This window comes from Festucalex cinctus, chromosome 3, assembly GCF_051991245.1.
Source record: "Festucalex cinctus isolate MCC-2025b chromosome 3, RoL_Fcin_1.0, whole genome shotgun sequence".
NCBI classification, from domain to species: Eukaryota; Metazoa; Chordata; class Actinopteri; order Syngnathiformes; family Syngnathidae; genus Festucalex; species Festucalex cinctus.
The window spans coordinates 4,558,720-4,570,409 of record NC_135413.1 but is presented as its reverse complement, the minus strand read 5'-3'; the positions used below and the strand labels follow the sequence as shown (position 1 = coordinate 4,570,409).

General features: G+C 40.1%; 1 protein-coding gene across 2 annotated transcripts; it reads right to left on the bottom strand.

Annotated features, from left to right (window-relative positions):
- Nucleotides 1-3,032: 3,032 nt before the first annotated feature.
- Nucleotides 3,033-10,854, bottom strand: dnajc24 (DnaJ (Hsp40) homolog, subfamily C, member 24). 2 transcript variants are annotated; one of them, XM_077515495.1, is made up of 6 exons: nt 8,876-9,060; nt 8,597-8,784; nt 8,317-8,402; nt 6,625-6,760; nt 4,522-4,590; nt 3,033-4,179 (listed from the first exon to the last, which is right to left on the bottom strand). In XM_077515495.1, exons 2-6 carry the CDS (start codon nt 8,625-8,627, stop codon nt 3,980-3,982), a joined length of 522 nt encoding a protein of 173 aa, XP_077371621.1. In that variant the 5' UTR covers nt 8,628-8,784; nt 8,876-9,060; the 3' UTR covers nt 3,033-3,979. The 2 variants fall into 2 exon arrangements, with proteins under 2 accessions (XP_077371621.1, XP_077371622.1); XM_077515496.1 differs by lacking the exons at nt 8,317-8,402; nt 8,597-8,784; nt 8,876-9,060 and adding exons at nt 10,067-10,166; nt 10,823-10,854.
- Nucleotides 10,855-11,690: the final 836 nt, after the last annotated feature.

Here is an 11,690-nt window from a genome sequence, read left to right as displayed (position 1 = left end):
TCAGGGGTGCTCTGTCACTCCACCAGGAGCGTTGCCACGTCTTGGGCCGCCCTGAGGGGTGTTTCCCTGGAGGATATCTGTGCTGCTGCCTCATGGGCGACGCCTTGCACCTTCTCCAGGTTTTATAGCGTGGATGTCGCCTCTCCCCATCCGCTTGCCGTGATCTTGGGTCCTGCTAGGGCTTCTCAGTGAGGTTTGTGTCTGAGATCCCTCGCGACTACGCCGGTATTAGTCATTCAGTGCTTAAAGCACCGCCTTCTGGCGGTCGGGAGGGACGAAATAGAACGAAAGTTACAACTGTAACTACGGTTCTATGAGTCCCGGACGACCGCCAGGGCGTCCTGTCGCTCGGAATCCTCGTGTTCACGCGAGAAGATTCCGTAGGAAACGAACCTTGGGTGACACCGGAACTTATACCCTTCTAGGGTCACCCAGGGGTCACAGGTGACTAATTTGGTATGCATTACTCGAACTGCGCATGCGCGAAAGGAACATTCAGTGCTTAAAGCACCGCCTTCTGGCGGTCGTCCGGGACTCATAGAACCGTAGTTACAGTTGTAACTTTCGTTTTAGTTGCAGAAGTGTGTGCTGCACAACATTAAAAGCTTTCTGCAGAGAAGCAACAGCAGCAGCAGAGCATGAGCCAAAGGAGTAAATTATTGTGTCATTGGCATAAAAATGCATATTGGCGTCCAACACGCTTTGTCCCAGATCATTAATGTACATAATGAACAGGAGGGGTCCTAGCACAGAGCCGGCGGTACCCCCTTGTGAACACTCAAGAATTCAGAACATAAACCATCATATTTAATGCATTGGGTCCTGTCACTCAAATAATTTGTGAACCACGAGACTACATCATCTGACAGACCAAGACTGATGAGCCTTTGCTTTAAAACTGTGTGGTCCACAGTGTCAAATGCTTTTGACAGATCAATAAGAAAAGGGCAGCACAGTATTGTTTTTTTATCAAGAGCAACAAGTATATCATTAACCACTTTTGTAGCAGCAGTCATTGTGCTGTGCTTTTTTCCTAAAGCCTGATTGCAAATTTGAGAGCAGTTGATCACACACAAGAGATTCAAGAATTTTAGATAAGACACACAAGTTTGATATTGGTCTGTAGTTTGTTAAAACAGCTGGGCCACCTCCTTTTAAGAGAGGAACCACAAAAGCCGGCTTCCATACTGCAGGAATTTCTTTGTTTTCAATTGATTGATTAAAAAGTATTGTAAGAGGCATTGCAATAAAATCAGCAGCCATTTTCAAAAAGTAAGGCTCTATCAAATCTGGTCCTGGAGGTTTTCGGTGATTCAGAGTTTTTGAGATCCTTATGAACTTGTTGTACAGTAAAAGGTACAAATCTAAAATGTTCTCCAGAAAACATTTGAGAATTTGTGCAGTGAGGCAAAGAGGCAGCTCCTGTGGAGTCAAACAAAGAACCAGATGACACAAAATGCTTATTAAAGCAGTTTAAGATATCAGTTCTGTCATAAACTGGCATTGAATCCTTCAAAACAGAAGTAGGAAGAACTTGAGGGCCTTTGTTCACAGAAAAACCCATGATCACTTTCCAAACTTTTTGTGGATTATTGAGGCTCTCAGAAGTAACAGCTAAGTAATATTCAGACTTAGCCTTTTTGATAAAAGAAGTACATTTATTTCTCAGTTGTCTAAAAACAGACCAATCACTAACAGAATTACTTTTCCTGGCTTTAGCCCATGCCACATTACGCTGATGAATGACATCAGACAACTCTGGAGAGAACCAGGGGTTTTCTCACCCCTTTACTCTGAATTTCCTTATGAGGGCATGTTTATTTACAAATTTTTCAAAATTTTCTTTAAAATAACTTTATACTTTCTTTCAAATAACTTTAAAGACCTATATATCCCAATAGACCATATTTCATTGAAATTGAAATTCATGCAATTTAAATTGCAATTTAAATTGCAATTTAAATTGCATGAAATTAGTGTCAATTTCCCATTATTTTAATTGCTAGTTCCTGAACATAAAAGGGCCACATGAAGTCGTGGGTACAAATACCTTAAAATAATGCAGGGTATAAGCCCAATATCCATACCTGGTATCGATAATGTGGTTGCACATGTGCACTGAGGATGTGGCTGTGTTCAGAATTAACCAATCACATTCAAACTAAGCACACCTGCTGCCATTTGAAATGGCTCTGACTCACCCGAAATAAAGTGCAGCTGTTCTAGTTGACTTTTCCTGCCATTTTGTGAAGTTTTGTTCTAACACAGATATTTGGAAATGTCCACAATTCCTACCCACATCCCCAGTTATGAGGGTGTGTACACTTGTGTAATCATGTTTGGGTTTTTTTAACTTTCGTTTTAAAACAACTTTTTTTTTTAGTTGTACAGGTTATGTCACAATAATGGTGGAAGCAGCTTTGATATTATTTATTGGTCTTAATTTTTCTATCATTAAAAAACAGGTGTTTGGAATTTTCATAATCTTTAAGCCAAGGCACATATTTTAAATAGAAAACTCATGGTACACACACCAAAAAAAAAAAATCACATCCAGTGCACTGCTGATTTCCTCCATTTCCTCGTAAATTTGCTTATTGTAAAATCTGGCCATGTTGAATTGAACAAAAAGCTGATATACTTGCAGAAGCTTAAGACACAGACCGACCACCTTAAACATTAATATATTGGCAGATGTCACTTATGTAAATGAGATGGGGTTTTTTTTCCTTAAGCCTACATAAAGCAACAATTTTTCTCTACAGCATTAAGGTAGGCAGGTTGAGACATGTCACTAGGACTCCAATGAAGATGACCCGCCTGCTGCTGCTAAAAAAAACAAAAAAAACAACACGTGTGTTCTCTAGGGAATAAAGCACATCACCTTATACCTTTGCAGCTCAGAAGAAATCCCAGTTCAGTTACGAGTGACAACTGCCAAAAAATAAACAAGAGCTACAAGATGCCGAAGTGTATATCAAGCTGTCACTTAGCTGTTGCTGTTTCTACAAAGAAAACAAAGGACATAATGATTTCATGCAGTCATGACTCACTTTATTAATATGAGGTGCATTTTTTCCATAATAACAATGATCTATATGATGATGATCATAAAGACCATATGGTAAGACGGACTGATGTTAATGTTGTCTTTGGACCATGACACAATCATGAATGTGGCAGAATGGAAAAAGTAAATTATTCAAAGTTACCCGCTTTCCTACAGTATCTAAAGTGAGTGCACCCCCATAGTTACAACAAATATTTAATTATATCTTTTCATGGAACAACAATGAAGAAATGAATGAAAAGTAGCTAAAAATACAGCCAATAGCTAAACATCAGGCAACAAGAGTACACGCCCAAGTGAAAATATTCAAATTCCTGAATTTCACACATCAGCTTTGTTTCCGTTTCCTGTTTGCGACGTGTGGGCCACGTCCCAGTTCGGGGCAAAGATGTAGGGTGCGAGTGTTGGAACACGGCCATCGGTGGCCGGAAACGACGCTGAGGTGTGAAACCTGGAAGTCACAAGTCCGTGGCATCTACCCATTTGTCATTTTCCCTCCCCAGTGTCATGTGACTCATTCATTTTACAAGGTCTCAGGTGTGAAGAGGGAGCAGGTGTGTCTCTCATACTGGTTACCGAAAGTTCAACATGGCACATCATGGGGAAGGACTCTCTGAAGATTGGGGGCACTGTTTCTCTATATTAAGATGGCTGAGGATTGCCAACACCCTGAAAGTGAGCTGCAGCACAGTGGCCAACACCATCCAACAGTTCAACAGATTCCACTCAGCGGAGGCTTTTCATATATTTCCATTTCAATTTTGTAGCGTTGCTAACGTGCCTCCTCCGTGTGTTTGTCCTTGTTTTCACTTCACAGGGACTTCAAATGTCGAAACAGAAAGTAGGGAAATGGCCTTTTGTCGTGGTCCTACACTCACAGGATACTGATGCATTGCATAATCATCACTATCATTGAGAATTTTGAGTCTTGTGCAATGACAGTTTGACATAAACACTGAGTGAGCAGGTATCACAGCATACAACCACATGTTGGCTCTCTTTTGTTTTCTCTTCATCATCATCATCATCCCCTTCCGTCCATGGCATCTCTTCTTCTGAAATGATGAATTGTCCACCACAGCGGCAGCAGTATGTGTACACGCACTCATCTGAAAAAAACATGCACAAAAAAAGGGAAGTCAACCCTAAAAACTTTCTTTACAATATGTTGTATGCAGCCCCACTACTGAACACGGTATTCTGAATATCATTATGTTCACAGAAAAATCTACCCATTTTAAACCGTCTCAGGGGACGGCCATTTTGCCACTTGCTGTCGACTTAAGTCAAAGCAAAAAATAAATAAAAATAAATTGCGAAAAATCTAATTAATTCGGGTCATTAATGTCACAAGGCACCACTGTAGTTTTTGTGTTTGAAAAAAAAAAATAATAAAAATCAACACAGGGCCGAATTAAAATGATACATTCATTTCATATGTATTTATTTACCATGGTCCCAGGTCATGTCCTCCAGTGAGACGATAGAGTCAACTGGCCAGGCCTGTTGAAGTTCTTGAGCTGAAGGAAGAAAAACATAACGACAGCAATTGGTCAACTTTTCTGGACATTATGCATTACAGTATGTTGTCATTTTCATTAGGTTAATGAGGCTTTGGCTTAACCAGTGGCACAATTTGATCTTTTTCACAGCGGGCAATTTGCTTTGAACGTTTTTTTTTTCTCCCTTAATTAATAATTAATATCACCATTTAAAATGTGCATTTGATGTTTACTTGGGTTATCTGATTTTTACATTTGTTTGACAATCTTAAACATTAAACTTAGAAGAGGGAAATTATTTCAAAGTTCTGTAAAAGTGGAGATTTTTTAAAAGAAGTTGATTGGTGTATTCATCTGCAGCTCCAATAACCCAAAAACAAAATTCTGATACCTAGTTTGCAGTGGACATTTAAAATCGTTACAAAGAATGTGATCTCTGACAAAAAGGTTAGCATTGCCATCATCAACATTGTGTATTTTATTTATTTATTTATTTATTTTTTCATTACCTGAACAATAGATAAGGGAAAAACATGATGGGCTCTAAATACAAGATTCGTGTTCTCCCTAAATTAATTAAAGTTGAAAGAATGAATACATAGATAGATGGATAGATAGACACCTGCTGGTCATTAATAATTGTGTAAGTGGATGAAAAGACAGGTGAGCAATTGTTCACACTTGGTTTTAACAGTTCGGTTGTGAATAAAAGTCATTATCATGTTGTTCACTTTGACGGTGATAATGACTTGAGACATGAATCATTAGTGTTAAACTTTGCTCAGGCTTTAATTAGCTTTTGAACTGTGTGAATGGTAATTGCCGCTAACGTAACATTTAAAAGTAAGAAGATGGTGAAGATGATGATGATGATGATGAAGAGACTGTGTTGCAATGTATTCCTCAACCCATCCATTATCTCAACTCCTTAGAACAAAACAAAAAAAAAGAAAAGATATCTAGTAAAGGTTGGACTTAAAATACACTTTGGTACTTTTGGCTCTGCTCCCTGGAAAGAGCTGAACTACTTTCGGCTTCCAAGTTGCTCCTTAATGCTTTTTGTTGCTTCACTTAAATTATTACCAAATTATGTGGAAAATGAATAACTTCATTCAAAAATATAGCACATCAAATAGTATTGCTTTATTAATTCACATTGAGTGCTACAAAAATAAACTGCGAATCAAAAACGAGTGCTATTTTTGTGTACTGTTTCACTATTGAAGGTGCAGCTACAGTTATGTAGCTATTGCAGTTAATGCTCAATCCTTTTTCTTTTCTTTTTTTTTTTTTTTTGCCTTTTCTCATTGTGGCTGCTGGTCCACAACAGCTGTCAATCATTGTTAGAGTGTGCCGTTTGCTGTTTCTATGCTGACAAAATGGCTGCGCTAACGCCCATTTTGGGACAACGTGACATCAAGGTCCGGATCTCTATTGTTGTGGTAAATGTCAATAGGGCAATTGCCAAATAAAGTTGTCTGAAGTTGTTCTTCATGCTAACGCTCACCCCAATTTTCAATTAGCGTTCCTGACTGAAGAGCTGTCAGGATTTTCCCCAGTGCTTTATAAGCCTGGTGAGTTGCCAGGCTTTTCTTTTCTTGACCACTAAATAACATCAGGTGGCACGGCCGCCTCCCATTTCTGAGGACTCGGGTTCGAGTCCAGGCTCCGGGCTTCCTGGGTGGAGTTTGCATATTCTCCCCGTGCCCACGTGGGTCTTCTCCGGGTACTCCGGTCTCCTCCCATATTCCAAATACATGCCTGGCAGGTTAATTGGGCGCTCCGAATTGTCCTTCGGTGTGCTTGTGAGTGTGGATGGTTGTTCGTCTCTGTGTGCCCTGCGATTGGTTGGCAACCGGTCATGGGTGTCCCCCGCCTACTGCCCAGAGCCAGCTGAGATAGGCGCCAGCACCCCCCGTGATCCTTGTGAGAAATAAGCAGTCAAGAAAATGGATGGATGGATAAATACCATCATCCACTTGCAGAATATTTTCTACCATTTGAACCAAGTCCTCGTTCAACCACAACTATCTGGCATAGGTAGGTTATTACCTCTCCTCTGTTGATCATAATGTTTCCTAGTTTTGGGCTCGCAGAGAATTTTCCAGGCTGCATCAATTTCAAGAAACTTCCGCCTGCCAGACTCTGCTTCCGAGTCACTCACACCTCCAAGACGGTCAGGGTGGCACTGTTTAAACACACAAGCATTGGGAGAAGAAAAACATTTTTTAATGTGCAGCAGAAATGTGGACTACGGTACTTTTACAGTAAACAGTGCAAAAATATTTCTACCACTAATTCGGGTTTTAAAATGCATCAAACTTACTACTAGTAAAACTGGTGAAAGTTCCTAAACACTTCCTTGACCGTTGACACATCACACAAACGTCTTGTTTTCTAGTTTATATACAGTAGTACATCTTTGTGCAGGTTTTGACACCATACATATCATCATATACTTTTCTAACCATTTGGAAGTTGGAACATTTATTCTGCATATAACTGAAATACACACTGTTTACATCACCCCTCCCTTTGGCCAATAACACACTTAAAAACTGAATAGCTGTCTAGGGTGACAAAAGCAAACACACGTCTACGTACAACAGCAACAAATGATTCATAATTACAGTATGCTCCCCTCCACCCACCACAAGTTACAGTTCCATTTTCAAATGACCCCAACTAACAATAAAACTCATGCACATATTTTCTTTTTTTATTTGATTTTATCTATTTATTTGTATTAGGCCCTGGCGGCTGATTTGACTCTCAAGGGGCAGTCCTGTTGCATGGAACAGAGACACTGCTCATCAAAATTTAGCAACTCTGATCTGATGCTATATTTAGCAAGTATTAAGACTTGTAGTTGATTTATTTCCAATAAGTGGCTAATCAAATCTACTGACATTTTCTATTTAGCTGACACTTCTCAAAACATTTAAAACATATGTAATCATCATCCATCCATCCATTCGGGCAGTAGGCGGGTTACACCCTGAATGGTTGCCAGCCAATCACAGGCCATCACATAGCACACAGACCTGACAACGACATGACAAACAGTTGAGCTGAGCTTCGAACCAAGAACCTCTTGACTGCTCAGAGATACAGTAGGCCAGGGGTCTTAAACTCACAGCCTAGACACCTAGTCCCAGTCATGTTTTTTTTTTTTTTTTTTTTTTTCCAAAAGCTGTTTTAAGAACACGGCTGGCAACGAGAACAGACAAATTTCAACAGGAGACTCAATGGATTTTGTTTGTTTGTTTGTTTGTTGTTTTAGCACATGTGCACCCCGAAATGTCTTGACTGTGCAGGTAATGTTGTAATTGCTCAAGAAAGATGTCATTAATAACCTAGTCATGCTGAGTGGTATGCAAAATACCAGGGAGATGAGAGAGAGGACTGAGTAACTAATCTTGTTCACATTGAGAAGAACCATTAATGCCCTGATCTGTTATCTGTTAATGATAAGGATTGAGAAGATTATTTGTGCTGTACTTTTTTTTGTGGAATACTTGGCACGGCACAGACAAACCCACATTCTATCTCCGGCGGCCACACATAGGTTGAGATGAGATTATAAGAGTCGTCGATAGAGATACAAAAAAAAAAATCCCCAAAAATAAAAACACAACAAAGATACATGGATGAACTGTATGGATGGAGATAGATTGATCCGTGACAGTTAGTTAGTTAGTTAGTTAGTTAGTTAGTTAGTTAGTTAGTTAGTTAGTTAGTTACCTGTAAGGCCAGTTTTTGATATCTGTGTCTTAGCTGCTGGACTGAATCTGATGGGCTGGCTCCGAGAACAGCATAGAGATCCTTTTCTACAGTCTCACACATACCAACGATCAAAAATCTAAGAGAACAGTAACCGAAAAAATGCAAACAAGCTTGCCCAACTCGAATTAAAAATAAGTCAAATGTATTCGGTGTCGCTTGTCTAAATGCATTCCAAACACTGCCAACCTCAAACGTTTTAGCAAACTACACACATTTTGTGTATCCTAATTGTTCAAACCTGGGGAAACGGTGTTGTTGTCGTTGATCATAAACTTAAAGCAATGTCACGATACTGCCGTTCTTGAGCGCCAAGGTGCCCACTGTTTTTGTGTCCACAGGGGAAAAAAGGGTGCGAATATTTGTTCCGTGTCTCACTGCTGTCTGCCGTGTGCCGTGCATCTATACCGTGCAGTGTTTCCCTCTCATCTGAAAAGAGAGCAGCCACAGGCAGCAATATACACTGCAGGCCAAAGTTCTCATGTAATGCAAATATCCGATGTCTAGATGTCTGACTGACCTCAAGACGCTCAAACAGGCGCACGACTGTTACGACAGTGACGACCTTCCTCACGTGGCCTGAAATATACGTCAACATCGGCGCCATTTTAGATGTGGCAAAGCGAAGGCTTAGATGTTGATAATTGGTTTGCTGCTTGAGATACGCGCGTGGACATTTGTTGCAAAAAAAGAAAAGAAAAAACAAAACCATGGACAAAATTTTTGCCCTGGCCACCTCCCTCCCTTTGCAAATGTTACTGATAGTTCAAGTTAAAAAATAGATCTGACTGTGAGGTGCAACAACATGGCTTTATGTAGATCAGGATCCAAGTTCGGTCCTCTAGCCCCTAGCCAGCCCGTTTTCCATGTTTCTCTCCACCAACACACCTGATTTATGATCAAGATCGTTATTAGGCTTCTGCAAAGCTTGCTGATGAACTGATCATTATATTCAGCTGCGTTGAATGAGGGAGTCATGGAAAACAGGCTCGATAGGGGCTCTCGGGGACAGGGCTTGGGCACCACAATGTTGACCACCAGTCAGAATATTTAAAATGGGCTTATTTGTTATATTATTATTTATTGTTGAAATGGAGGTGGTGGTGGTGGTGTGGGAGGGAAGCAAATAGTCTGTTTACAGGTTGCCACTCAGGAGAATTGAACAGATGTTCATTAGAAATGTGTGAACTAGTAAAAATAACAGTACAATAGCAACAAGTTCTGGTTCAGTAGACACAGAAAAGGTCAGATGAACACAGTAATGACTCTAGACGCATGATAGTACTATAAGCCATATAGAACCAGATATTAAGAATACAGATGCACTATTAGTGGGCAGAGGTGTCAAGTCTCGGTCCAGAAGGTAAAAACCCTGCCACAGTTTGGCTTCAGCCACAGGTGCTTCCATTCAACCGGCAGGTAAACGAGCCTCATTTTTAAGTTCTGGACCTGGATTTGCCGCATCTGTTCGAGGAGGAATCGTGTCAGCAGATTCCATGTGAGTGGAAGGCACGAAAATCCAAACGTCAAAGATGCCTGCATTTTTGTGCTGTATACCATTGAACAATGTCGTACATTCACAGCAAGGGAACTGGGAGTGAGAAGTTTTCGGTATGTTTTTAGTTCTGTATTGATATCACATGCTTTGACATTGACAAACAAAACTAAACCTCAGAAACATTTGTTGAAAACTGAACAAATAATGACTTACCAGTATTTTTATTTCACCTGGCCTGGCTGCTACAGCAACACGCTGCTGTTGCATTTCTTCTTCTCTTCAGAGCTGTGACTGGTACTGTAGGGCTTTAAAGCTTCAGAAAATGTTGTACGGAGAGTATTTATTTCATGTAATTATTAGTATAATTTGCATTCATGTCAAAAATGTGTGTAGCACCCTTTATCCACTGAAGAGTGTGGATAACTTTTCTCTGTATGTATGATCATGTGTGCGTATTGCGCATGTACACGGATGTTGAGGCTTGGGATGTGTGAAATATGAATTCATGCATGCACTGAATTAATTCTAAGTGTGTGTGTTTTGAAGCGTGCACTGTGTTAATTGCACATGCATGTTCATTCATGCAGTGCAAGAGTACCTGTAAACTTGAAGGAACAACTTAACAGCTGAGCATGCTCAGAAATTGAATGAATTATAGACTAATTGTCCATTTTGAGTGTTACTGTGTTAAACTTTTTTTTAAAGCAGTCAAAAATGATTAATGGAGTTAGTAATTATAGCTTACGCTAAGTAAAGTGCTTTTTATGCATAAAAAGTCCAGTTCATCACTTTTACTTGGAAAAAATATAAAATAAAAAATATGATAAGAGTATACGAGTGGTGTTTGATAGCAGATATACAATCATTAGATATTTATTTAAATATAACGATATACAATAATTTACAATTTGCAAAAACATTGACAGCTGACTTGAGCTCAAAAGCGTTTTAAGTTAAAACATGGTCTACCTATCTTCTCCAGGTACTCCAGTCTCCTCCCACATTCCAAAGACAAGACATGCATGGCAGATTAATTAATTGGGCACTGGATGGTTATTCGTCTCTTTGTGCTTTGAAATTGGCTGGCAACCAGTTCAGGGTGTACCCCGCCTACTATCTGAAGCTGGATGGGATGGGCTTCAGTATCCCCGCGACCCTTGTGAGGAGTAATACAGTATGGGAGATGTTACCAATCAATTGTTTTTTATTTGCACTGCTGAGTCAAAAGCCATAGAGCAAAGATGTGTTTAAAAACAAGTTTTAAAAGTGGATATTGAAGGGTCTTGCAGAAGGCCATTCGTGTAATATAGGTCAAGTTAACTCACTGTTTCTCAATTCAGGCCCCCCGAGCCAGCCTGTTTTCCATGTCTCCCAATTGCAACGCAGGTGAGGATCGTTATCAGGCTTCTCCAGAGTTGGCTGATTAGCTGTCAATGGAATCAGCTGCATTGGGAATTGGGAGACATGGAAAACAGCCTGGCTGGGGGTGCCTGAAGACCGGAATTGAGAAACGCTGAGTTAACTGAACTCTTAAGGTGATGATTATTACGGAAACATCAGTCTGTTCTTGTCTTTCTTACTGCATGTTTCAAACAAACTTTGCATATCAAGCGTAATGTACAGTAATGTTAAATGACTTGGAAGCAGCATTTAAGCAGCTATTAATGCATGCCTACATACTGTATACATATACTGTGGCTGCCGCGTGTGTGTGTGTGTGCATGTGCGGGGGTGTGCATGCGTGTGTGTGCGTTCATTTCTGTTTGCCTGCTTGTTGTCTTGACAAGGCTCTTTGTCCTATTGAATGACGGCCCTTGGACAGATAGACACCAGCATG

Bases quoted from the DNA above. Each gene is read 5' to 3' on its own strand.
- dnajc24 (XM_077515495.1), bottom strand. From the start codon at position 8,627: ATGATCAACGACAACAACACCGTTTCCCCAG. The intron at 6,761-8,316 runs GTAACTAACTAA...GTGTTTAAACAG, and splicing joins ATCAAAAACTGGCCTTACAG to TGCCACCCTGACCGTCTTGG. The intron at 4,180-4,521 runs GTAAATAAATAC...TGTTTTTTTCAG, and splicing joins GGACATGACCTGGGACCATG to ATGAGTGCGTGTACACATAC.